Source organism: Ovis canadensis, chromosome 9 (assembly GCF_042477335.2).
Source record: "Ovis canadensis isolate MfBH-ARS-UI-01 breed Bighorn chromosome 9, ARS-UI_OviCan_v2, whole genome shotgun sequence".
In the NCBI taxonomy this organism is placed as follows: domain Eukaryota; kingdom Metazoa; phylum Chordata; class Mammalia; order Artiodactyla; family Bovidae; genus Ovis; species Ovis canadensis.
In genome coordinates this window covers 53,116,259-53,143,674 of record NC_091253.1, presented here as the reverse complement: position 1 = coordinate 53,143,674, position 27,416 = coordinate 53,116,259, and the positions used below count along the sequence as shown (strand labels likewise).

The 27,416-nt window shown below is 39.1% G+C and overlaps 1 protein-coding gene across 4 annotated transcripts in view; it reads right to left on the bottom strand.

Annotated features, from left to right (window-relative positions):
* MTFR1 (mitochondrial fission regulator 1) overlaps nt 1-27,416 on the bottom strand; it is a 61,947-nt gene that overhangs the window by 7,411 nt on the left and 27,120 nt on the right. For all 4 annotated transcript variants that reach the window (XM_069600122.1, XM_069600121.1, XM_069600123.1 and 1 more), the window contains one exon: nt 22,766-22,881. In XM_069600122.1, coding sequence (XP_069456223.1) covers nt 22,766-22,881 — 116 coding nt within the window. The remainder of the gene's footprint in view (nt 1-22,765; nt 22,882-27,416) is intronic.

Genomic DNA, 27,416 nt, shown 5'->3' with positions numbered 1-27,416 from the left:
TTAAATGCAAGCATTCTAATCAACCTGCAATAAAGAAAATAATTTTGACATTAAATTTAAAAAAATCATTGTGGCTTTTTGTTGACGGGAAAATTCTGATTTCTACCTACCTTTCATAAAGAAGGTCTGATTTTGTTAACCATCTCTATACAGTAAATTACAAGAAGATACAAATTATTCTGTCTACTGAATGAAGTTTTTTAGGGGGAGGATACTTAAGAGTAATTTCATTTAATGAGTACAATGTCAAATACTCTAATACGCTTCCTCAACTATATTCTTGACAACTCGTTAATGTTTTTAATAAAACATTTTAAAACAGTGTTTTAAAATACTATTTAAAAAATACTACTTCTTAAAATAACTAAGGAAACCATTGATAGGTAGGATGTTGGCAGAGATAATTTTAGTCTTGAGAACAGATGTGAGTAAAATATAGAAATATCCAATGTACAATTAAAGTATCATACTTGTTCAAAACAACAGCGGAGAAATAGGGAAGACTAGTAGGAATAAGACTGTGTGTTTAAAGCAGGGAAATCAGAAGCAGAGTGTTCTCAGAACAGAATAGACACCCCTGCCACAGGCATCGCAGGCAGCGCACCCGAAGGGCTACAAGTGGACGAAAGTAGAACAGAAGGGAGAGAGAGCACCTGCGGGGGAAGACTCAAGTCTACCCGGACCATCTCCCGTGAAAGTCATATTCGGCTTTGTTTATTAAAGCTTACCTAAATGAACGAACGTTTTATTGGGAGTGGGAGTGAGGATGATGGTTTGTTTCCACATTATGTGTGAGTGCAGAGATTTCATAAAGTCTGTATCATAATAGCAAACAGAGATGAATTTCAAATGCGAGACTCTTGAGTACTATACTAAGCAAAAAAATGTTGTAATTATTTTTTTCAGGAACTAGTAGTCACTTTAGGAGTGAATATACCCTCCTAGATCACAGGACCCAAAAGTATTACATGCTTTTCAGTTTGTTTGAAAATGTTACCATTCAAGTAAGCCAATCGTCAAATCCCATGAACATTTCAATACCCAGAACTGGAACCAGGTAACATGACAATTTGGATTAAGAGAGCAACTACAAGGCAAAACAGTTTCCTTTAAGATATCTTCCGGGCAAAATAACAGTCAGAGAGAATTAAATACTGAACAGCAAATGACAGTGTATAAGAAACACAATTAAGCATCTACCTCTCCCAGTAAAATTTCTACAGATGAATTTAATCCTGTTTCTCCATCTACTAGAACTAAGGGTAAGCACTTATTAATCTTGAAAACCAGTGTGCCAGGCTGAAAGAAAAAAAGTTTAGGACCTTTAGGAAGAATATTTAAGTAACAGTGTCAGATCACCTATATTTTATGTGTCTATACTATTTTTATAACTTTGGTATACTCTCTACATTTATATTGTGAAATACTGTCGATAGCTATAGGTCCAGACAAAATAATTCTAGGAAATGTGGAAGTTTAAGTGTGGATTTTTAGAAGCTAAAAAAAGTAAATAATCCTGAAATGATCATATCCTCTTGAAGACATAGGAAGATTCGACATACAGAGAAGCCTGAAAACCAAAGACATAAAAAAGAAAAAGTTACTCTGTAATATTCTTGTTTATGAAAGACCTTAGGTTTTATGAAAATTCTGACAAGTCCAGGACTTTAAAATAAACACACACACCTTTTTCCTACAGACATGTTTCATAAGACAGTTGACAAATAACTCATTCTCAGAACCAATCTGTTTTGCCATCCTTCAGAAGAGAAGGCTATTAAGAAATACCAAGGAAAAAGTAATTCAAACTAAGAAACTAAGGGCTTTTTAAGCTATACTAATCAAAGAAAATTCTCGATTAAATATAATGTACCTCTAGGATCCTTTCCCCTTATCTAGCAGTGGAAGCTCAGAATCAGATTTTTTTCAAATTAACCCAGTGGTATTCCCCAGGTGACTTTTACTGAGCCTCCCTCACTATTTTGAGAGAACAGTATAGAAAAGTAAAAAAACATACTCTTCTGTCAACAGGATACAGGGGGTAGGGAGGGGGAGCTGACACTTAAGTTCACTGAAAACACGCAGATGGGTAGAAAAAAAATATTTTCCAAGTGAGCATATAGTTGGAAGACAACTGGACCTATCTTAAAAAAAAAAAGAAAAAGAAAAAGGGCAACTGGACCAAGGAAATTATTTCAAAGGAAGTAATCCATGAAAGGATTTACAGTGAAGGACAGGCATGACTACTGTGGGGCTACAGACAGATGACTCAGTTTAGTTCAATCGCTCAGTCGTGTCTGACTTTGCAACACCGTGAACCATAGCACGCCAGGCCTCCCTGTCCATCACCAACTCCCGGAGTTCACACAAACCCATGTCCATCCAACCATCTCATCCTCTATCGTCCCCTTCTCCTCCTGCCCTCAATCTTGCCGAGCATCAGGGTCTTTTCCAATCAGTCAGCTCTTCACATGAGGTGGCCAAAGTATTAGAGTTTCAGCTTCAACATCAGTCCTTCCAATGAACACCCAGGACTGATCTCCTTTAGGATGGACTGGTTGGATCTCCTTGCAGTCCAAGGGACTCTCAAGAGTCTTCTCCAACACCACAGTTCAAAAGCATCAATTCTTCAGCACTAGCTTGCTTTATAGTCCAGCTCTCACATCCATACATGACCACTGGAAAACCCATAGCCTCAACTAGACAGACCTTTGTTGGCAAAGTAATGTCTCTGCTTTTGAATATGCTGTCTAGGTTGGTCATAACTTTCCTTCCAAGGAGTAAACATCTTTTAATTTCATGGCTGCAATCACCATCTGCAGTGATTTTGGAGCCCCGAAAAATAAAGTCAGCCACTGTTTCCCCATCTATTTGCCATGAAGTGATGGGACCAGATGCCATGATCTTCCTTTTCTGAATGTTGAGCTTTAAGCCAACTTTCTCACTCTCCTCTTTCACTTTCATCAAGAGGCTCTTTAGTTCTTCACTTTGTGCCATTAAGGGTGGTATCATCTGTGTATCTGAGGTTATTGATATTTCTCCCAGCAGTCTTGATTCTAGCTTGTGCTTCTTCCAGCCCAGCGTTTCTCATGATGTACTCTGCATAGAAGTTAAATAAGCAGGGTGACAAGATACAGCCCTGACGTACTCCTTTTCCTATTTGGAACCAGTCAGTTGTTCCATATCCAGTTCTAACTTGCTTCCTGACCTGCATATAGGTTTCTCAAGAGGCAGGTGAGGTGGTCTGGTATTACCATCTTATTCAGAATTTTCCACAGTTTGTGGTGATCCACACAGTCAAAAGCTTTGACACAGTCAATAAAGCAGAAATAGATGTTTTTCTGGAACTCTCTTGCTTTTTCGATGATCCAGTGGATGTTGGCAATTTGATCTCTGGTTCCTCTCCCTTTTCTAAATCCAGCTTGAACATCTGGAAATTCATGGTTCATGTATTGCTGAAGCCTGGCTTGGAGAATTTTGAGCATTACTAGCATGTGAGATGCGTGCAATTGTGCAGTAGTTTGAACATTCTTTGGCACTGCCTTTTTTGGGATTGGAATGAAAACTGACCTTTTCTGGTCCTGTGGCCACTGCTGAGTATTCCAAATTTGTTGACATACTGAGTGCAGCACTTTCACAGCATCATCTTTTAGAATCTAAAATAGCTCAACTGGAATTCCATCACCTCCGCTAGCTTTGTTCATAGTAATGCTTCCTAAGGCCAACTTGACTTCACATTCCAGGATATCTGGCTCTAGGTGAGTGATTATCTGGGTCGTGAAGATATTTTTTGTACAGTTCTTCTGTGTATTCTTGCCACCTCTTCTTAATATCTTCTGCTTCTGTTAGGTCCATATCATTTCTGTCCTTTATTGTGCCCATCTTCGCATGAAAAGTTCCCTTGGTATCTCTAATTTTCTTGAAGGGACTGCTAGTCTTTCCCATTCTGTTGTTTTCCTCTATTTCTTTGCACTGATTGCTGAGGAAGGCTTTCTTATCTCTCCTTGCTATTCTTTGGAACTCTGCATTCAGATGCTTATATCTTTCCTTTTCTCTTCTACTTTTTGCTTCTGTTCTTACTGGACAGATGACTAGTGGGATTTATCACCTATTCTTGATTCTGTTCAACAAAATCTTGTTTTGTATTTTAAAAGCTAGATCTTCCTATAATTGATATTTAGCACAAATTACCCTTGACCACAGTACTTTATTGATATATATTAATAGATAATGACTAGTACCAACTAATTTCATATTGTTCATAAACAGTATGAAAAGGTAAAAAGATGAAACTAGAAGATGAACCCTCCAGGTAGGCAGATGTCCAATATTCTACTGGGAAAGAGCAGAGAAATAGCTCCAGAAAGAAGGAAGTGGCAAGCCCAAAGCAGAAACAACACTCAGGTGTGGATGTGTCTGGTGGTATAAAAGTCAAGTGCTATGCTGTAAAGAATAATACTGCATAGAAACCTGGAATGCTAGGTCCATGAATCAAGGTAAATTGGACATGGTCAAGCAGGAGATAGTAAGAGTGAACATCGACCTTTTAGGAATCAGTGAACGAAAATGGACAGGAATGAGCGAATTTAATTCAGATGACCACTGTATCTACTGTTGTGGGGCAAGAATCCCTTAGAAGAAACACAGTAGCCCTCATAACAAGAGAGTCTGAAATGCAGTACTTAGGCACAATCTTAAAAACAATAGAATGACCTCGGTTCGTTTCCAAGAGAAACCATCCAACATCACAGTAATCCAAGTCTATGCCCCAACCACTAATGAAGAAGTTGAAGTATGTAGATCTATGAAGATCTACAAGACCGTCTAGAAAAATGGAAGTGTTGGTCACTCAGTCATGTTCAACTCTTTGTGACCCAATGACTGTAGCCCGCCAGGCTCCCGTCCACGGGATTCTTGAGGCAAGTATAGTGGAGTGGGTTGCCATTCCCTTCTTCAATGGATCTTCTCGACCCAAGGATACCTAGGTCTCCCACAGTGCACACAGATTCTTTACCATCTGAGCCACCAGGGAAGCCCTGGTACAAGATCTTCTAGAACTAACTCAAAAAAGATGTCCTTTTCATCATAGGGGATTGGAATGCAAAAGTAGTAAGTCAAGGAATACCTAGAGTAACAGGCAAGTTTGGTCTTAAAGTACAAAATTAAGCAGGGCAAAGGCTAACAGTTTTGCCAAGAGATATGCACTGGTCATAGCAAACACCCTTTTCCAACAACACGAGATGATTCTACATACGGACATCAGTGGATAGTCAACACCAAAATCCGATATTTTTGCAGTAGAAGATGGAGAAGCCCTATCCAGTTAGCAAAAACAAGACGTGGAGCTGACTGTGGCTCAGATCATCAGCTCCTTATTGAAAAATTCAGGCTTATATTGAAGTAAGTAAGTAAAACTACGAGGCTATTCAGGTGTGACCTAAATCAAATCCCTTATGATTACACAATGGAGGTGATGAACAGATTCAAGGGGTTAGATCTCATAGAGTGCCTGAAGAACTATGGACGGATGTTTGTAACACTGTATAGGAGGTGGTGACCAAAACCATCCCCAAGAAAAAGAAATGCACAAAGGCAAAGTGGTTGTCTGAGGAAGCCTTAAAAATAGCTGAGAAAAGCAGCAAAAGCCAAAGGAAAAAGGGAAAGATATACCCAACTGAATGCAGAATTCCAGAGAATTACAAGGGGAGATAAGAAAGCCTTCTTAAGTGAACAATGCAAAGAAATAGAGGAAAACAATAGAATGGGAAAGACTAGCGATCTCTTCAAGAAAATTAAAGATACCAAGGGAACTTTTCATGCAAAGATGGGCACAATAAAGGACAGAAATGATATGGACCTAACAGAAGCAGAAGATATTAAGAAGAGGTGGCAAGAATACACAAAAGAACTATACAACGAATATCTTAATGACCCAGATAGCCACGATGGTGTGGTCACTCACCTAGAGCCAAACATCCTGGAATGTGAAGTCAAGTGGGCCTTAGGAAGCATTACTACAAACAAAGGTAGTAGAGGTGATGGAATTTCAGCTGAGCTATTTAAAATTCCATAAGATGACACTATTGAAGTGCTGCACTCAATATGACAGTAAATTTGGGAAATTCAGAAGTGGCCACAGGACTGGAAAAGGTCAGTTTTCTTTCCAATCCCAAAGAAAGGCAATGCCAATGAATGTTCAAACTATTGCACAATTGTACTCATTTCACATGCTAGCAAAGTAATGCTCAAAATCTTCCTGGTCAGGCTCCAACAGTATGTGAACCTAGAACTTCCAGATGTGTAAGCTGGATTTAGAAAAGGCAGAGGACCAGAGATCAAATTGCCAACATTCATTGTATCACAGAAAAATCAACAAAATTCCAAAAAAAGACCTACTACTGTTTCATTGACTACGCTGAAGTCTTTGACTGTGTAGACCACAACAAACAGGAAAATTCTTAGAGATGGGAATACGAGACCACCTTTCCTGCCTCCTGAGAAACCTGTATGCATGTCGAGGAGCAACAGTTAGAACCCAACATGAAACAACGGACTGGTTCAAAATTGGGAGAGGAATATGTGAAGGCTGTATATTGTCACCCTGCTTATTTAACTTATATACAGAGTACATCATGTGAAATGTGGTGCTGGATGAAGCACAAGCTGGAATTGAGACTGCCGGGAGAAATACAACAACCTCAGATATGCAGATGACACCACTCTAACGGGAGAAAGTGAAGAGAAACTAAGAGCTTCAGTGAAGAGGAACTAAGAGCTTCAGTGAAGAGGAACTAAGAGCTTCTTGATGAAGTTGAAAGAGGAGAGTGAAAAACCTGGCTTAAAACTCAACATTCAAAAAATGAAGATCATGGCATCCAATCTCATCACTTCATGGCAAATAGATGGGGAAAAGATGGTAACAGTGACGGACTATTTTCTTGGGCTCCAAAATCACTGCAGATGGTGACTGCAGCCACAAAATTAAAAGATGCTTGCTCCTTCAAAGAAAAGCTATCACAAACCTAGACAGCATATTAAAAAAGCAGAGCTATCACTTTGCCAACAAAGGTCCATCTAGTCAAAGCTGTGGTTTTTCCAGTAGTCATGTATGGATGTGAGAGTTGGACCATAAAGGCGGAGCACCGAAGAACTGATAGCTTTCAAATCATGGTGCTGCACTATAGAGAGTTTGTTGAACAGCAAGGAGATCAAACCGGTCAATCCTAAAGAAAATAAACCCTGAATATTCACTGGAAAGACTAATGCTGAAGCTCCAATACTCTGGTCACCTGATGCGAAGAGCCAACTCATTAGAAAAGACCCTAATGCTGGGAAGGATTGAAGGCAGGAGGAGAAGGGGACGACAGAGGATGAGATGGTTGGATGGCATCACCAACTCAATGAACCTGAGTTTGAGCAAACGCTGGGCAATACTGAAGGACAGGGAAGACTGCCTCAGTTCGTGGGGTCACAAAGAGTTGGACACGCTTAGCAACTAAACAACCAAAAATTAAGATTAAGATGGGAATGAATAACATCTGCTGTCCATTGTGCTATGAATGGGAAACTATTTTGCTCTGAACCATTATGTCTCCTGGCCTACATTCTCACTATGGAGCTTCAGCAAGTCAGCCTGCTTGCCTGCCTTTGGAGTCTTGTTCCCCACTATCATCCTCTGAGGTCAGGATTCTTCCCCAGTACTGCTTTAAAAAGAACAGCACATTCCATTTTATACTTGATATCACTAGTCAAAGTCTTCACTCTCACTTTATTCACTATTTTTATGTCAGGTTTTTGTAAATTAAGTTCCTCTTAGTCATTGGATTACAAACATTCTGGTAATGTATTAAGAGCTACCTCAATACTTTCAAATCCTGTGTATTTATAATTTTTTACTTAATACATACTTAGTTTGATATAAATATGGGCAATCAGATACAACTGGAAATTAACATATTAATAAAGAATGAACAAACTGAAATTAACCTTGAAACATTTAGATATTCCTTACATAACGTTCTACTCCAGGGAGAAAACATGCAAATGATGGGACCAACAAGGGCTTAATTTCCAAAATGTAAACGGCTCATACAACTCAACAACAAAAACACAAGGCAATTAAAAAATAGGCAGAAGGGACTTCCCTGGTGGTCCCTGGCTAAGACCCCATGCTCCCAACTCAGGGGACCTGGGGTCAATCCCTGGTCAAGGAACTAAGTCCCACATGCTGCAACTAATCCCTGGCTATTATATAAAATTAAAAAAAGTGGGGGGGGCAGAAGATCTATGTAGACATTTCTTCAGAGAGGACAGACAGACGGCCGACAGGCACATGGAAAGTGTTCAACATTGCTTATTGCTTATCATTAGAGAAATGCAAACCAAAACTACAATGAGATACTATCTCACTTGGGTCAAAATGGCCATCATTTAAAAAAGGACAAATAACAAATGCTGGAAAGGGTGTGGAGAAAAGGGAACCCTCCTGCACTGTTGGTGGAAATGTAAACTGGTGCAGCTACTGTGGAAAACGATATGGAAGGTACCTTAAAAAAGTAAAAATAGTTACTATATAATCCAGCAATCCTACTCATGGGCATATGTCCAGACAAAACTATAATCCAAAAAGATACATGCGCCTCAATGTTCACAGCAGCACTATTTACAGTAGCTATATGAAAACAATGTAAATGCCAATGGACAAATGGATGAAGATGTAGTACATAGACACAATGGAGTCCTACTCAGGCATTAAAAGAAATGATACAATGCCATCTGCAGCAACATGAGTGGACCTGGGGACTACCATACCAAGTGAAGTAGGTCAGAAAGAGAAAGACAAATATATGACACCACTTAAACACTGAATCTGAAAGATGACACAAATGAACTTACCTGTGAAACAGAAACAGCAGACCTGCAGCTGTCAGGTGGGAGAGGGATTAAGGAAGGAATGGAGTGAGAATTTGGAGTTGGCAGATGGCAACCACTGCACATATACAGGATGACTCCCCTGGTGGCTCAGACGGTAAAAGCGTCTGCCTACAATGAGGGAGACCCGGGTTGGATCCCTGGGTCGGGAAATTCCCCTGGAGAAGGCAATGGCACCCCACTCCAGTACTCTTGCCTGAAAAAATCCCATGGATGGAGGAGCCTGGTAGGCTACAGTCCATGGGGTCACAAAGAGTCAGATACAACTGAGTGACTTCACTTCACACCTAGGATGAATAAACAACAAGGTCCTACTGTATACCACAGGGAACTGTATTCAATATCCTGGTACTAACCATAATGAAAAAGAATATAAAAAACAATGTATGTATATGTAGCTGAATCACTTCACTGTACAGCAGAAGCTGGACAGGAAAGAGATCAAACCAGTCAATCCTAAAGGAAATCAACCCTGAATATTCACTGGAAGGACTGACTGCTGAAGTTCAAACTCCAATACTTTGGCCACCTGATGGAAAGAGCCAATTCACTGGAAAAGACCTTGATGATGGGAAAGACTGAAGGCAAAAGGAGAAGAGGGTGGCGGAGGATGAGATGGTTAGATAGCATCACCAACTCAATGGACTTAGTTGGAACACAACAGGGAAGCCTGGCATGCTGCAGTCAATGGAATTACAGAGTTGAACGTGACTCAGTGAATGAACAACAATTAAAAAATAAAATTTACAACTGCTCTACTCCAAAAGCAATCAGAAACTTGATAACAATGCCTATGATGTCTGCGAGAAGCCACAGAGATTATAGTCTTTAATTTTTCATCACACAGAGAACAAATGTTATGCTGTGTGTCTATGTCCAAAGACCACAGTCTCCAGAAACTATTACTATGAAAGAGAACAACTTAATTATCTGAGAATGACTCTCAGTTATATTGACTCTAAGAATCTCAATGCTTCTTATAAAAATGAAGATTTCTTTTTAATTCTGAGGCTATTCTTTTAATTCAATGGGAAATGAAAATGTGTAAAGAGAGAAAAAAGACTTGCACAGTATGTGTCACTGTGCTATAAGTTTTCTCATGTTGTCTTTCAAAATTCTCTCAGTGTAGGTATTAGCACTTTCAATTTAGAGGTGAAAAACTCAAGTTCAAAGTATTTAGAAAAAAATTCAATTATACAGTAACTCATGCTTATGCCATTTTCCCAGAGAGAGAATACCATAACACTGTAACCAACTGTTAAAGAAATGCCATCAACATAAATTTCAAGGGAGAAATAATTATATATTGAACAGCTTTGACTTTCATATAAATGTGAGAGGCAGAGAAACACTCAAATGGCTATATGAATCTTAGAGGTACTCTATTAAATGTTTTTAAGTTAAGTTATAAGTTTAAGCTATAAAGCTCCCATAGAAATGCAGTTAATATCAAAGTGACAGATGAAAAAAGACTCAAATGGCCTGGTAAAAGGATGAGCCTTAAGTAATTGTCAAGGCAAAGTAAAATTCCATCAGCTCTCATCCTTCTATTTTGTCCTACTGATTAAAATACATTCTATGGTAAATTTGCTATTTTATCGATCTGTAAAAAACACTTGATCTGGTATATGAAACTGACCAAATAGAGCTTCCTCAAAGCTCCCTTCTGTGGGAGGATGGTGAGACTTTGTCAGCCTATTTATTAGGATATCAGCTTCCTGACAGCTCAGTTGGTAAAGAATCTACCTGCAATGCAGGAAACCCTGGTTCGATTCCTGGGTCAGGAAGAGCCCCTGGAGATGGGATAAGCTACCCACTCTAGTATTCTGGCCTGGAGAATTCTATGGACTGTATAGTCCATGGGGTTGCAAAGATCTGGACACAACTGAGTGAGTTTCTTTTCAGCCACAGGAAAATAACAGTACCTTCCCCCAGACATACAGGTTTATACACATGAAGTGCCAATACTTTGGCCACCTGATACAAAGAGCTGACTCTAGAAAAGACTCTGATGCTGGGAAACACTGAAGGCAGGAGAAGGGGATGACAGAGGATGAGATGGTTGGATGGCATCACCAACTCAACGGACATGAGTTTGAACAAGCTCTGGGAGATGATGAAGGACAGGGAAACCTGGCATGCTGCAGTCCACGGAGTTGCAAAGAGCTGGACACGACTGAGAGACTGAACAACAGTAACAACAATAGTTAATCACAACTGATGCAAAAAGTGATACGGCACCACACTGCAAAAGAAAGCCCACCCACTTTTCCTCGTCATGTGGGCCATGTCACTAACCTGGGAAGTCTGGGACCACTTCCCACCTGTGTGTCTACTTCCTCCTCCAGGCAGACCCAACTGGATCTTCTGTTTCCTTCTCACTTTGTTCACAATCAGATGATCTTCGCCTAGAATACTTCTGGGCACCATTTCAAAGATCCTTTAGCCAGTTACTTTCAACATCATAGACAAAATTCATTATCCAGATCCACTATACCAACTCAGTTACTCTATAACCACAATCCCCATAATAGCTACCCTATAAGGTCATATCAAGTACAAACATGACATTTGTGTTAAAAGCCCTTTAGAGACTTATCTGGAGGAAGATGGAGCAAATGAACTTTTCATTATTCTTCATCCTCACTACAACTAAAATCTCTGGATATCATATATACAACAAATGTAAGATGACCCTCAGGTGGAGAGAAGGCAGACTGGGTGGGACTTGAAATTAAGAAAAAAAAAAATCATAGGAGTGAATTCCCTGAGTTTTCCTTTTGCCTTATATATGGTAGACTGGGTGCTCGAGTAACCCAGAAATGCCAAGAGATGCAGGGAAGAAAAAAAAGCCCCAACAAAAGCCTGCTCTTTAGCCAAAGCACCAAGAAAGGGGCAGCCTCCCACGACAGATAACTTACAAATAAAACAGGGGCTCTGCTCCAGCCAAACATCACAGGAAACACTGTAGCCCTACCTCCACCATGCCACCAAGACTTAACCTCCCCTCCTTTTCCAGAGAAGGCAATGGCACCCCACTCCAGTACTCTTACCTGGAAAATCCCATGGGCAGAGGAGCCTGGTGGGCTGCAGTCCATGGGGTTGGGAAGAGTCGGACATGACTGAGCGACTTCACTTTCACTTTTCACTTTCATGCATCGGAGAAGGAAATGGCAACCCACTCCAGTGTTCTTGCCTGGAGAATCCCAGGGTCAGTGGAGTGGCTGCAATGAGGTGCCTGAATCCCTACAAGGTAGTGCTGGAGAAAGCCAGGACTTACCCCACCTCCCTGTGGGGTGCATGTGTACTAAGTCACTTCAGCCTCTTTGCAACCCCATGGACTGTAGCCTGCCAGGCTCCTCTGTCCGTGGGATTCTCCAGGCAAGAACACTGGAGTGGATTGCCATGCCCTTCTCCAGGGGATCTTCCCGACCAGGGATCGAACCCTTGTCTCTTATGTCTCCTGCACTGGCAGGCAGGTTCTTTACCACTAGTGCCACCTGGGAAGCCTTTTTGTACAGTGAAAGGCACTTCCTCTATCAGACAATCCTTCTGTGTGCACATCATCCAGAGGGCCATTTCTGTTTACCTCCAAGGGTGAACAAGCAATGTGTGGGTGTGTGCTAAGTTGCTTCAGTCATGTCCAACTCTGTGCAGCCCTATGTAACCTTCCAGGCTTCTCTGTCTATGGGATTCTCCAGGCAAGGACACTGGAGTGGGTTGCCATGCCCTTCTCCAGAGGATCTTCCTGACCTAGGGATTGAACCTGTGTCTCTTAATTCTCCTGCATTGGCAGGCAGGTTCTTCACTGCGAGCACCACCTGGGAAGCCCTATAGGGTAGTGGAGAAAATTTGGGGAGCCCAGAATTACACCTCATCCAGCAGTAATGAGACATCCTCCCATCTGCTAGGACTGTGTTCCAGGTGGCTTCCTGAGGAGCTGGAGCACCTACCACTACCCGGTGAAAATAAGGACCACTGCCCTCAGAGCAAATGGAGGCTGAGTGGGAAACCTGGACTTCTGCTCCCACTTGGGAGTAACAAAGTGGCACCCTTGCTTCCCTTGCTATTAGTGAAAGCTATTAGTAAAAGGAAAAGTTTAAATGATCCAAGGTCTCAGATACTCAAAATATCTGGATTTCAATAAAATCACTTTTCTTGACAATAACCAGAAAGAATACAAACTGAATGAAAAAAGACAAATGACAGATGCCAACTCTGAGATGACAAGAGATGTGAGAAATTCTGACCGATTTTAAAGCAGCTACAATAAAAATGCTTCAGTGAGCATTCACCAGCACTCTTGAAACAAATGAAAAAAAAGTCCAGCAAAAAAAAAAAAAATAGCGGGGGGGAGGGAACCAAATAAAAATTTTAGACGTAAAAACCACAATGGTTAGGATCAAAAGCAGAATGAAGAAGACAGAGGGAATTAACAGTGAATTTAGAGACACAACAATAGAAATTATCTAATCAGGAAAACAAAAAGTGAACCAACTAGGGAAAAAAACATGGAGCAGAGTCTCAGTGACCTGCAACAACAGAAGATCTAACATTTGCGTCATGGAGGTCCTCAGAGGAGAGGAGTAAAAAGGCAAGGCTGAAAAAGTACTCAAAAAACTAATGGCAGGACTTCCCTGGTGGCACAGTGGGAAGAACGTGCCTGCCAGTGCAGGGGACACAGCGTTGATCCCGGGTCTGGGAAGACTCCACATGCTGCAGGGCAACCAAGCCTGTGCACCACAACCACTGAGCCCACTCCAGAGCCTGTGAGCCGCAACTGCCGAGCCTGTACGCTGCAACTACTGGCTCCTGCATGTTTGACAGCCCACACACCACAGCTACAGAGCCTGCGCTCTAGAGCCGCAATAAGAGAAACCACCGCGATGAGAGAAGCCCATGCACCACAATGAAGAGCAGCCCCCACCTGCCACAGCTAGAGAAAGACCACACAAAGCAGTGAACATACAGCACAGCAACAAGTAAATATTGAAAGTGAAAGTTGCTCAGTTGTGTCTGACTCTCTGTGACCCCATGGACTGTAGAGTCCGTGGGATTCTCCAAGCCAGAATACTATAATGGGTAACTGTTCCCTTCTTCAAGGGATCTTCCCAACCCAGGGATCGAACCCAGGTCTCCCACACTGCAGGGGGATTCTTTACTAACTGAACCACCAGGGAAGCCCAAGAATACTGGAGTGGGTAGCCTATCCCTTTTCCAGTGGATCTTCCTGACCCAGGAATCGAACCAAGGTCTCCTGTCTTGCAGGCGGATTCTTTACCAGCTGAGCTACCAGGGAAGCCCCATTAAAAGTAATAATGGCAAAAGAATTGTAAATGACTTAATATTCCTCTTCTGGGGAAGGGGAAGAGAGGTGACATGCTCTTATAGTAAGGCACATCTCACTATTTTATACGTGAATTTGAATTGTGCAACTTTAGTAAAAAAGAATAAGGATATCTTTACATAGTATTTCCCCACCACTAAAGAGATAAATTAGAACTATTTCTCAGTCTTGATAACTTACATGCCTTATTTAAATTAGGATACAGTTTGGTTTGCCAGCTCCCTAAATGCTATTAGGAGCTCTTAAAAAAAATCAGTTTATCAGTTAAATAAAACTGTCCAATTTATTTTAGAGGAGGTTATTTCATGAACATGCCCTCAGACATTGTTTAAGGCCTTTGTCAGAAAGTATTCTCAGAAGTGTGAGACAAAATATTTTTTAATTTAAATTTGTGTTAATTTTTTAAACCAACATAAATAAAAGAAAATCTTAAAGCAACTAGAGAAAGTTTTTCCCTAAATAGGAAAGAGGTCCTATTTGAAGGACAGAGGTTTTCTCAACTGAAACCATTGAGACTTGAAGAAACTGGCACATTTTTCAAGTACTAAAAGAAAATTCTATGAAATTCTAACCTTATATCCAGCAAAAGCATATACTTCAAGACTGGGAAAATCAATAATTCTCAAATTAATAAAAACTAAAAGAATTTATTGCAAGTAGAACCTACCCAAAAAAGAATGGCTCAAAGAAATTCTCTAAACAGAGACAAAGCAATAAAAAAAGAACTCTGCATCAGACAGAAAGAAAAACACAATGATAATTTAAATTCTCCTCTTGAGAAAATAAACTTAATTTCAAATATTATATCGTCCTATGTCATTCAAAGTGTCTGCAGGGAAGTTTAAGAAATGACAAGACCTCATATAATATTTTTACATGTGCTCAGTCGCTCTGTCATGCTACCCCATGAGCTGCAGCCCTCCAGGCTTCTTTGTCCATGGAGTTTTCCAGGCAAGAATTCTGGAGCGGGTTGCCATTTCCCACTCTATTGTATCTTCCTGACCCAGGGATTGAGCCTGTGTTTCTTGAGTTTCCTGCATTGCAGGTGGATTCTTTACCACTGTGCCAAAATAATAATTACATAAATGTAAATAGTTTATATACAAAAATTAAAAGACAGGCAGAATAAATTTAAAAAGTATGACCCAACAAGAGTCTATAAGAAACTCACTTCAAAGGTAATTATATAGGTAGGATGAAAGTCAAAAGAAAGACGTATTATGCAAACATCAACCAAAAAACACCAGTTGTGACTATATTTCATTAAATGGACTTAAGAGCAAAGAAAATTACCAGGGGCAGAGAGTAACATTATATAAGAGTAAGAAGATAAGAAGACACAGCAATCCTAAACATGTATGCACCAAACAATAAAATTCCAAAATATGAAAACTAAAAGCTAACAGAACAGAAAGGAGAAATCCGCAAATACCATTGGAGACTTCAATACCTCCTCCACAGTAACTGTTAGAATAAACAGAAAATCAAGAAGGATACAGCAGAATTTAGCAATACCAACAGGATCTATTTGACATTTATAGGACAATCCATTAACAACAGTACACATTCATTTCTAGTACTCATGCAACATAAACCAAAATGACCTATATCTTGAACCATTAAAAGAAATTCTCAAAAAATTTTAAAGGGATGAAAATACAACTGACCCTTGAACAACACATGATTTAGGGGCTCCAATCCTCACCAAAGTCCAAAATCTCATATAAATTAGAGTCTCCCCTCCATATCTGTAGTTCCTCTGCATCCACAGTGCCTCAGATTCTGTAGACAACCACCCTTGGATTGTACAGGACTATACTACTTACAACGGAAAGAATCTGTATACAAATAGCCCCCCACAGTCCAAACTGGTGTTATTCAAGGGACAACTGGATACAGTTGTGTCCTCTGATCACAGCAGAATCAAACCAGAACTTAGTAACTGAAAAATAGCAAAATTTCCAACATTTGGAAACTGAACAACAAACTTCTAACTTCAACAGTTAAAAGAGGTTGTCTCAAGGGAAATCAAAAAATACAATGAACTGGATTACAATATAATTACAACGTACCAAAACTTGTGGAATGCAGATAAAAGCAGTGTTGAGAAGTTTACCGTACTAAATGCTTACATTAGAAAAAAGAAAGTTTCAGTAATATCAACTCTCACCTAAAAAACCTAGGGGAAAAAAAAAACTCAAAGCAAGCAGAAGGAAGAAAATAATGGATAGGAGCAGAAATCAATAAAATTGAAAAAAAAAGAAAAATCAATAAAAGTATTGTTCTTTGAAAAGATTAATACATGGACAAATATTTTTAAAAGAGAAGACATAAATTACTAATATCAGGAATGAAACAGAGGACAAATTTCTAGAGACTTCAGAGGTAAAAATACTATCTACTACATCTCTTCCAATATGAAATTCATAAAATAGTCACATAACTTTATTAAGGAACTTGAACTCATAATTTTAAAACTCACCAAAATTCAACTACACCTATGGCCAATTAATCTATGTCAAAAGAGGCAAGACTATAAAATGGAGGAAAGACAAGTCTCTTCAGTTAATGCTGCTGGGAAACTGGACAGCCACATGTAGAAGAATGAAATTAAACATTCTTTAACATCATACACACAGAAATAAACTAAAAATGGATTAAAGACCTAACTTTAAGACCAGATAGGCAGAAGACCCTTTGACATAAATCACAGCAGTATCTTTTTCAATTTGTCTCCCAGAGTAATGAAAATAAAAACAAAAATAACCAAATGGGACCTAAACAAATTAAACTCAAAAGCATTTGCACAACAAAGTACACCATAAACAAAATGAAAAACACAAACCACAGAATGGTATAAAATATTTGCAAATGATGCAACCAACATGGGATTAGTCACCAAAATTTACATACAACTCAACATTAAAAAATTAAAAAATGCACAGAAGACCTAAAAAGACATTTCTCCAAAGAAGACATACAGATAGCCAAGGAGCACATGGAAAATGATCAACACCACTAATGATTCAGTTTAGTCAGTTGAGTTCAGTCGCTCAGTCGTGTCCGGACTCTTTGCGACCCCATGAATCGCAGCACCGCCAGGCCTCCCTGTCCATCACCAACTCCTGGAGTTCACTCAGACTCACGTCCATCGAGTCAGTGATGCCATCCAGCCATCTCATCCTCTGTCATCCCCTTCTCCTCCTGCCCCCAATCCCTCCCAGCATCAGAGTCTTTTCCAATGAGTCAACTCTTGGCATGAGGTGGCCAAAGTACTGGAGTTTCAGCTTGAGCATCATTCCTTCCAAAGAAATCCCAGGACTGATCTTTAGAATGGACTGGCTGGATCTCCTTGCAGTCCAAGGGACTCTCAAGAGTCTTCTCTAACAACTAATTATTAGAGAAATGCAAATCAAACTACAATAAAATACGACCTCACACCAGTCAAAATGGTTCTCATCAAAAAATATGCAAAACATAAATGCTGGAGAAGGTGTGGAGAAAAAGGATCCCTCCTACACTGTTGGTGGGAATGTAAACTGGTACAGTCACTACAGAGAACAGTACGGAGGTTCCTTAAAACCTAAAACTAGAACTACCATACGATCCAGCAGTCCCCCTTTTGGGCATATACCTAGAGAAAAACATGGTTTGAAAGGATACATCCACCCAGTGTTCACTGCACCACTGTTTACAATAAGCCAAGACATGGAAAATCTAAATGTCCAACCACAGATGAATGGATAAAGAAGATATGGCAAATATATAAAATGGAATATTTCTCAGAAAGAATGAAATAATGCCATCTGCAGCAACACAGATGGACCCGGAGATGATCTAAGTAAGTCAGAGAAAGACATATATCACAGATATCGCTTATATGCAGAATCTAAAATGATATAAATGAATTTACTTACAAAAACAGAAACAGACTCTCAGATTTAGAGAATGAACTTATGGTTACCAGCGAGTAAGAGTGGAAGGGAAGGAGAGACTGGGAATTTAGGATTGACAGGTACACACTGCTATGTTTAAAATAAAATGCCTTTCCATGAAAAAAAAAATCAATCAATGTCACCAAAAAGAAATCTCCAGATCCAGATGGCTCACAGGATAACTCTTCTAAATGTTTAAAGAATTAATGCCAGTTCCACACAATCTCTTCAGAAAATAGATAAGCTTCATTTTCTGAAGCTTGTTATTATCCTGATACCAAAACCAAAGGATCAGAGACTTAACTGTAAAACATAAAACTATAAGCTTGAAAAAACAAAAAACAGGAGAAAATCTGAAGGATCTTAACACTAGGTACGGATTTCTTATACTGACACCAAAGTATGATCCATGAAAGGAAAAAGGAACAAATTAAAATTTTAAAGTTTTGCTCTGTGAAAGACAGTTAACAGAGGAAAAGACAAGCTTTAACTTGTCCTGCCTTACTTGTGCTACTTGCCCCACACTTGGGAGAAAATGTTTATAAACCACACATCTGAAAAATGATTCATATCTAGCATATACAAAGAACTCTCAAAAGAAAACCCAATTAGAAAGTGGGAAAAAGACATGAAGAGACATTCTATTCAAAGCATATAAGAGAGCAAACACATGAAAAATGTTCATCATTAGCCATTACGAAAACACAAATTAAAATCCTGAGATGCACAATATATACCTATTAGAATGGCAACAAATGAAAAAGGAAAAAAGAGTGAAAACATCAAATGGTGAGAAAGTACAGAAACTGGCTGGTGAGAATGTAATGATTCAGCCAGTTTCTTAAAAAAATAAACACGCAACCACCTTGTGACTCACATGAGGCAACAACTCCACTCACGGGCATTTATCCCAGAAAAAGGAAAAATCATGCTGGTTCAAAATCCTGTACACATTTATATTAACTTGACTTAGAGAAGCCAAGAACTGGAATCAATCCAGATGTCCATCAGCCAGTGCACGGTTAAACAAACTGTGGTCCCTGCATACCAAGGAATGCTATTAAACACACACACACACACAAAAGCTGCTGTTACACATAGCAGCCTGGATGCATCACTAGAGATTATGCTTAGTGAGAAAAGCCAGTCCTAAAAGACTGTATATTGTATGACTTGATTTATACAACCATCTTGAAATGAGAAAACTGTGGAAACGGAAAACAGGTACATGATTGCCATTAATTAAGGAGGGGTTGGAGATGTGAGGGAAGTGACTGTGGCTCTAACACGGGGCCAACACGAGGGATTCTTGTAATGCAGAAATATTCTGCATCTTGACTAGAGCAGTGTCAGTATCCTGGCTATGATAATGCACCATGTTTTGTAGGACGTTACCACTGGAGATTAAAAGGTATAGAAAATGCTTCTGTACCCTTATAAAGTCTGTGCTTCTGTACTTATAACTGCATGTGAAGAACCTATGCTGCTGCTGCCACTAAGTTGCTTCAGTCGTGTCCGAGTCTGTGCGACCCCACAGACGGCAGCCCAACAGGCTCTTCTGTCCCTGGGATTCTCCAGGCAAGAATACTGGAGTGGGTTGCCATTTCCTTCTCCAATGCATGCGTGCATGCTAAGTCGCTTCAGTCGTGTCCAACTCTATGCGACCCCACAGACGGCAGTCCAACAGGCTCTTCTTCTGTCCATGGGATTCTCTAGGCAAGAATACTGGAGTGGGTTGCCATTTCCTTCTCCAGAAGAATCTATGGTTATCTCAAAATTAAAAGTTTAGTCAAAAAATAAACATCTTAAGAAAAGCTCTTTACCTGCTAATCCTGCAGTAACCTGGTCTGTTCATCTAATGCTATGGCCCCTCTCCTACCTATCATTCAAATCAAATTCCTTCTTTGCTGCTGGATTATTTGGTCCTTATTTTATTCAGCAAATACCATTCAAATAAAATTACTCTTGCTAAAGTCATCTTTCAACTACAAAACAAAATGGAAACCTGCTAGTGTTTTGGTTTACTCGCCTCTAAGTATTTGACACTGATGGCAGCTTACTCCACTTCCCTGAAGCTCTCCTGCCTCTCCTTCCACGACAACACTCTCTGTTGGTTTTCCTCCTGCCTCTTGAGCTGCCTCTGGGGGTAGGGAAGTCCCCTCTTTATTTTTCCCTTTTTTACTCCCAAATGCTAGCTTTATCCAGCATTTGTCTTCTATATGCTCCTTGAGTATTCTGGCTATCATCCATTCCATCCACATGTCCTTATCAATATCTAACTACATCAACAAGCTCCAGAACAAGTGTCCCACAGGACACTCAAGCACAGTGTAGTCCACGCTGGACTACCTCCTACTCCTGTCCACCAAGAAGAAATCTTTTTTTTTACATTCTTATTAACTGTTACCCCATTCTCATAATATCCTACTCAAAAACCTAGGACTTTTCCTAGACTCTTCCCTTCTCAACCCCAATACCTAAAAAGTTTCTAAGTCTTTTAAATCCTTCTGAGTATCCCTTGATTTTTGTCCTTTTTCTCATGTGTTCTGTTTCTTAGTTTAGTCAAACTTATCATCTCTATTTAGCCTATTTCCTTGCCTGGCTCCCCTCCACTGTTTATACTGTTTACAGGAAATTTTAACTAAAATACAAATTTGGTAATATTACAATGGTGCTTCAACTTCTTCCAAGGCTCCACACTGCTTATCAAGAAAAAGTATGAATTTCTTACCCTAATATGTATGACCTTTAAACCTCAACCTACTTTCCATATCCATCTCCTGCAGCTTACCCTTCTCTGCTACTCTCTAGCCTCACAGAGCCATTTGGAGTCTCCTGAACATGCCACGTGGGCTCCTGACGAGTGCCTTTAATCATGTTCACCTTCCCTGGAATACAGCCTTCCCAGCTGAATGGCTCCTACTGCACCTCAGCACTCAGCTCTGGCAGCACTCAGCGGGAGAAGCCCCGCTGAGCCTCCCATCCCCAGTGGACTACTGTATTTATTTAGTAGTCTTTCCAGTATTGCTATTATTGATTTCCTTTTATAATCTCCTCTAGCAAATATTTCCAAGTATTCCTGGAAAGCCACAACTGTGTCTTACTTTATCTCTGTATCCTTGATACCTAGTAAGAATGAAAAGTTGAGTAAGTGTTTATCAGATTGAACAGAAGTCAGTAATTGATTCAGGCTCTATTAAATCAATGAAAGCACTTCTCTCTTACACTGTCTCCTTTGAATCAAAACTCATCTTGACGATACACACAAATCTTCTAATATGATCCACAGTGATGCCTTTGCTCTAATAAGACCATTATATTTACTCTACTTATCTAAACACGTTTATGATAAGGTCTTTCTGGTTTCATTTTAGAATGTAAACTTCTGAAGGGCAAGGAATTCTGTAATTCTTAAGGACCTAAACAGTTATATGTCTCTAAGAACTTTACAAATACTAGCTGAGTCCTTAAAAGGACAAAAAAGAGAACTGAATTACTGGAGATCATATTAGGCTAATAAAAAGAAATACTGCAGGGACTTCCCTGGTGGTCCAGTGGCTGGGAATCTGTGCTCCCACTGTAGGGGACCTGGGTTTGATCGCTGGGCAAAGAATGCAGATAATACCACTCTTAATGGCAGAAAGTAAAGAGGAACTAAAGAACCTCTTGAGGATGAAAGAGGAGAGTGAAAAAGCTGGCTTGAAATTCAACATTAAAAAAACTAAGATCATGGGATCCAGTTCCATCACTTCATTGCAAATAAAAGAGGAAAAAGTGGAAGAAGTCATAGATTTTATCTTCTTGGGCTCCAAAATCACTATGGATGGTGACTGCAGCCATGAAATTAGAAGACTTTTGCTCCTTGGAAGGAAAGTTATGACAAACCTAGACAGCATACTAAACAGCAGAGACATCACTTTGCGGACAATGGTCTGTCTTAGTCAAAGCTATGGTTTTTCCAGTAGTCATGTATGGATGCGAGAACTGGACCAAAAAGATGGCTGAGCACTGAAGAACTGATACTTTCAAACTGTGGTGCTAGAGAAGACTCATGAGAGTCCCTTGGAGAGCAAGGAGATTAAACCAGTCAATCCTAAAGGAAATCAACCCTGAATATGCACTGGAAAGACTGGTGCTGAGGTTGAAGCTCCAATACTTTGTACTGATGCAAAGAGCAGATTCACTGGAAAAGACCCTGATGTTGAGAAAGATTAAAGGCAAAAGGAGAAGGGGGCAGCAGAGAATGAGATGGTTAGATAGCATCACCGAGTCAGTGGACATGAATCTGAGCAAACTCTGGGAGACAGTGAAGCACAGAGGAGCTTGGTGTGCTCTATCACAAAGAGTTAGACACAAGTTAGGGACTGAAAAACAACAACAGGGAACTATGAAGACTCGACAGGCCACAAATAAGTGTTCAAATACCACAAATAAAAGATCCGTGTGCTGCAACTAAAACAAGTTTTAAGTTTAAAAATAAGGAAATACTGCAAACATATCATCTTAAAATAACAAATACTGCATCTCAGGCCTGATATCCACCCAAACTCACCTTTGTCTTGTTGAACACTCCCCTTCTTCTTCAGCTACCCATCCCACATCAGCAAAAGACACCACTGCATCCTCTCCCGGGGGGCTGCAGCTCCATTCTGTCGTAGGGCTGGTCAGCTGTAAGTTACAAATAGGGAAAATTCTTCATCTAGCACCAAAATGGTAGCATGAAACATTTAATTACCTAAAGGAAAAGCTTCAGCTCTAGCATTACAAACACACAGGCAGTTTCTCACATTTCCACTGAAGGTCTCCACAAAAGGGACCTTTATTTATGTCATACTGTTGTTTAATAATGTATGTAATCTCTGAATTATAATTTAACCTATTCAATTTTTATTTTACAGGTAAAATGAGACTAAAAAAAAACAAAAAACCTCTGTTCATCCTCAAACATTAAGAAAATTTTTAGAATCAATTCTTTTCTGAAGAGATGTAGTAAAAAAGTATAGGAACAAGAATAAACAAGCAACTTTGTGCTAAATCTGGCAATATTTTTAAATGGATATTGCTGTTATAACAATGAAAATACATTTTTTAATGTCATTAAATCTCTTGATTTTTAAATAGAAGTATTAACTATACTAAAAATTTGAAAATACAAATAGCAGTAGACTTTCCTGGTAGCTCAGAGGTTAAAGCGTCTGCCTGGAATGTGGGAGACCAGGGTTCAATTCCTGGGTTGGGAAGATCCCCTGGAGAAGGAAATGGCAACCCACTCCAGTACTCTTGCCTGGAGAATCCCATGGAGGGAGGAGCCTGGTAGGCTACACCCCATGGGGTTGAAGAGTCGGACACGACTGATTGACTTCACTTCACTTCCCTACTGAACCTTAAACACAGAGATGAAGGAACAGAATATTCTCCAATAAATATAACAAAGAAAAAGCATGCAAGTTCTGAAATTTACCTTCAAAACATGGAAAAAGAACTTAAAAGTTTTGTAACATGAATAGCCTCAAAGCGAGAAGGCCAATTATCAGGTTAACATAGTATTTCCTATAGGGTTTAAATAAAGAAAATGCAGACTTTTTAATTTACCTTGAAAAAACTGGAAAAATAATTAATTTAATTTTTATTACAGAATAATGCCTCAAAGCCAAAAGGCCAATGAATATTAACTTAAAAAGTTATCAGGTTAATATGATACTTCCAATAGGGTTTAAATAAAAAAGAATATGTGGACTCAATTGAAGAAAAAAGCTTGAAAGGCCAAAGAGAGAGATTTATATATTTATGTGTTTATCAGAAAGTTTCTACTGTAACCCATTCTTAGTTTGAACCTTCTTACTATCATTGCAGATGAAGCTTTTGGAAGCTACACTGAATTAATACTTCTTCCTCAACTGTAAAATATACCATACAAACACATAATACTAATATGGTTAAAAATTTTAAATACCTTTAGGTGCTAGTTCATGAAGATCAGTTTGGTTACATAATTCTTTGTTTAGAAAATAAATTTTGTTCTAATACAGTTACTAGTTGGTAGGAAGAAAGGTATATTTATGATGAATCGAGTTTTGACCTGAAGACTTCTTTCCTCCCAATAAAGGTTACAAAAATTGCTGTTTTCGTCTCAGATAATTTTGTTCATAAAAGGAAGCAAAATGATACTTTTCTAAGAACACTCAAAAATTTAAGTTTTGTGACAGCTTGTCAGAGTATTTTATAATGTAAAGATCATACAATACTTCTCAATTTTACATCTGCAATACTTCATATATTAAACATGAAATGATGCTTTTTGCACAAACTTTTTAAAAAAAGATTATTCCATGGACTTAGTTTGTAACCTTACTAAACACTGATTAAATGTAATCACTGAAATAATATCATGTCTACAACATGTACACAATGAAATGAAAATGTTAATGACACTGTCAAGCACCAACTCCAGAATTAATAATAATCTGTATCATCTCTAGTTGACATCCTGCCCCACAAAATAAAGCAGTTTAAATATTTAAGTTACATATCTAGGTTATAACAGTGATTTATGCCACCAAAAAAGCCTAACAAAGTCCCTGGGGAAACCAAACTCAATACTAAAAAATAAAACTGAAAAAACAGTAATACTAATCTTTTTTTAAAAGGCCTCTTCCGCTGTTGCTGAAATGTGCATTCAGTAGCATGAGCATGAAATGACGAGGACAATTCACTCAGTAAAGTGCTGGTGTAGGTGAGGTTAGCATAGGCATGGGGTCTGAGGGCATGGAATTCTAGCAAGTATGATGTAGACGCCACTACTGACATGCATGGATGACTGATGGGAAGTTCGAAAAAGTAAAGGTCAACTTACTGAAAGTTCCAGCAAGGTCCTGTCCTATCACAGCTATTGTTAGTAGGGGGAAAAAACAAAACAACAACAGTGAAGGGATAGGAAATTTTTCTTTTTCAAAATCAAGGGGATTATAAAATTAAAATTAGTGTTTATCAGTATCCAAAGTCTTTTCAGAAAGTATGAAAAGCATTTCATTCAGAGCAAGATTTAGTAGCACTGTATTTTTTTATTGATCTTAAGAAATTCAAATCAACATTTGATACAATTTAAATTATCCAAGATTCAATTATATTTCAAGAATTTTACCAAAGTAACTTTGGGTTATTTAAAACATTCTGATAATGTAAAACTATATTAAAGAAACTGATTTATTAAATAAAATACATAAAAGAAAAATATAAAGTATTGAAATACTTAAAATATTAGAAGAACTCAGCATGTCCTCGTGGGACTTTTCATAAAATTAACACACTGGTCCCAGGAACCAGGATTCTTGCTTCATGCCAAAAATGGTGTAACAGTAAATATACTCAGTCTATTTTACCACCAGTTGTCTATAGCTAAATACAAAACATGTATTCTTCAAAGCAATACTGTAAAATATTGATAACAACATCTAGCTTTTTTATTTATAAGTTTAATTATTTCTCTTTTTCTACCAATTCCTGTCATAGTTAAAATATTAAAAGCAGAATTTCTACATTTTAATATAGTGACACCAATAGGTCACAGGGCATGCCTGTGTAAAACACCAAATACTCTAGCTGAAATGCAGGCACTAACACTGGTGAGTGATGCGGTCACTTAAAAAAAAAGAAATTGAGCATTTATTAACACTTTCTATTCATGATACACCTAGAATGGGGGAGGGAAGAAGGTGAGGGAAAACAGGGAGAAGGAAAAAAAACCTGACAGTCGAGAGGGAGAGAAATGTGTTTATCTCTCAAAATAACCCAGGAAGGTAAGTAACAGTATCCCGAATGGAGAAACAAGTCTCTAAGAAGTCAATTATTGAGAAAGAATAAAATATCATAAATGTTATTTACAGAGCTGGGCTTCAAATTACTATGGCAGGCTACCAAATTTATACAACATAACACTTGTAATCTTGACTCGGTTATCCTTAACGGCCATCTTATAGCAAAAATATTAATATCTAGAAATAGACATCGCACACAGTGTGACATTTCATGCTAGCATACCGCAGATTATCAGAAAGTAATGGGTAATGCCGACGGGCAGGTCCCTGCTAGTCATGGCCTGATAAAACGTGGTCCACTGGAGGAGGGAATGGCAAACCACTTCAGTATTCTTGCCTTGAGAACCCCATAAACAGTATGAAAAGGCAAAAAGATAGGACACTGAAAGATGAGCCCCCCAGGTCGGCAGGTGTCCAATATGCTACTGGGGAAGAACAGAGAAATAGCTCCAGAAAGAATGAAGAGACTGAGCCAAAGCAGAATGATGCCTAGTTGTGGATGTGTCTGGTGGTAAAAGTAAAGTCCAATGCTGTAAAGAACAATATTGCATAGGAACCTGGACTGTTAGGTTCATGAATCAAGGTAAAATGGACGGGAATGGGCAAATTTAATACAGATGACCATTATATGTACTACTGTGGGCAAGAATCCCTTAGAAGCAATGGAGTAGCCCTCAAAGTCAACAAAAGAGTCCGAAATGCAGTACTTGGGTGCAATCTGAAAATGACAGAATGATCTTGGTTCATTTCCCAAGGCAAACTATTCAACATCACAATAATCCAGGTCTATGCCCCAACCAATAAAGATAAAGAAGTTGAAGTTGAATGATTCTATGAAGCTCTACAAAGCTTCCTAGAACAAACACCAAAAAAAGATGTCCTTTTCATCACAGGAGACTGGAATGCAAAAGTAGGAAATCAAGAGATACCTGGAGTAACAGGAAAGTTTGGCCTTGAATACAAAATGAAGCAGGGCATAGGCTAACAGAGTTTTGCCAAGAGAATACAATGGTCATAACGAACACCCTCTTCCAACAACACAGGAAATGACTCTATACATGGACATCACCAGATAGTCAATACTGAAATCAGATTGATTATATTCCTTGTAGCTGAACGTGGAGAAGCACTATACAGTCAGCAAACCCAAGACCTGGAGCTGACTGTGGGTCAGATCATCAGCTCTTTATTGCAAAATTCAAGCTCAAATTGAACAAAGTAGGGAAAACCACTGGCCATTCAGGCATGACCTAAACCAAATCCCTTATGATTACCCAGTGGCAGTGATGAATAAATTCAAGGGACTAGATCTGGTAAATCTAAATTTGGAAGACTCAGCAGTGACCACAGGACTGGAAAAGGTCAGTTTTTATTCCAATCCCAAAGAAA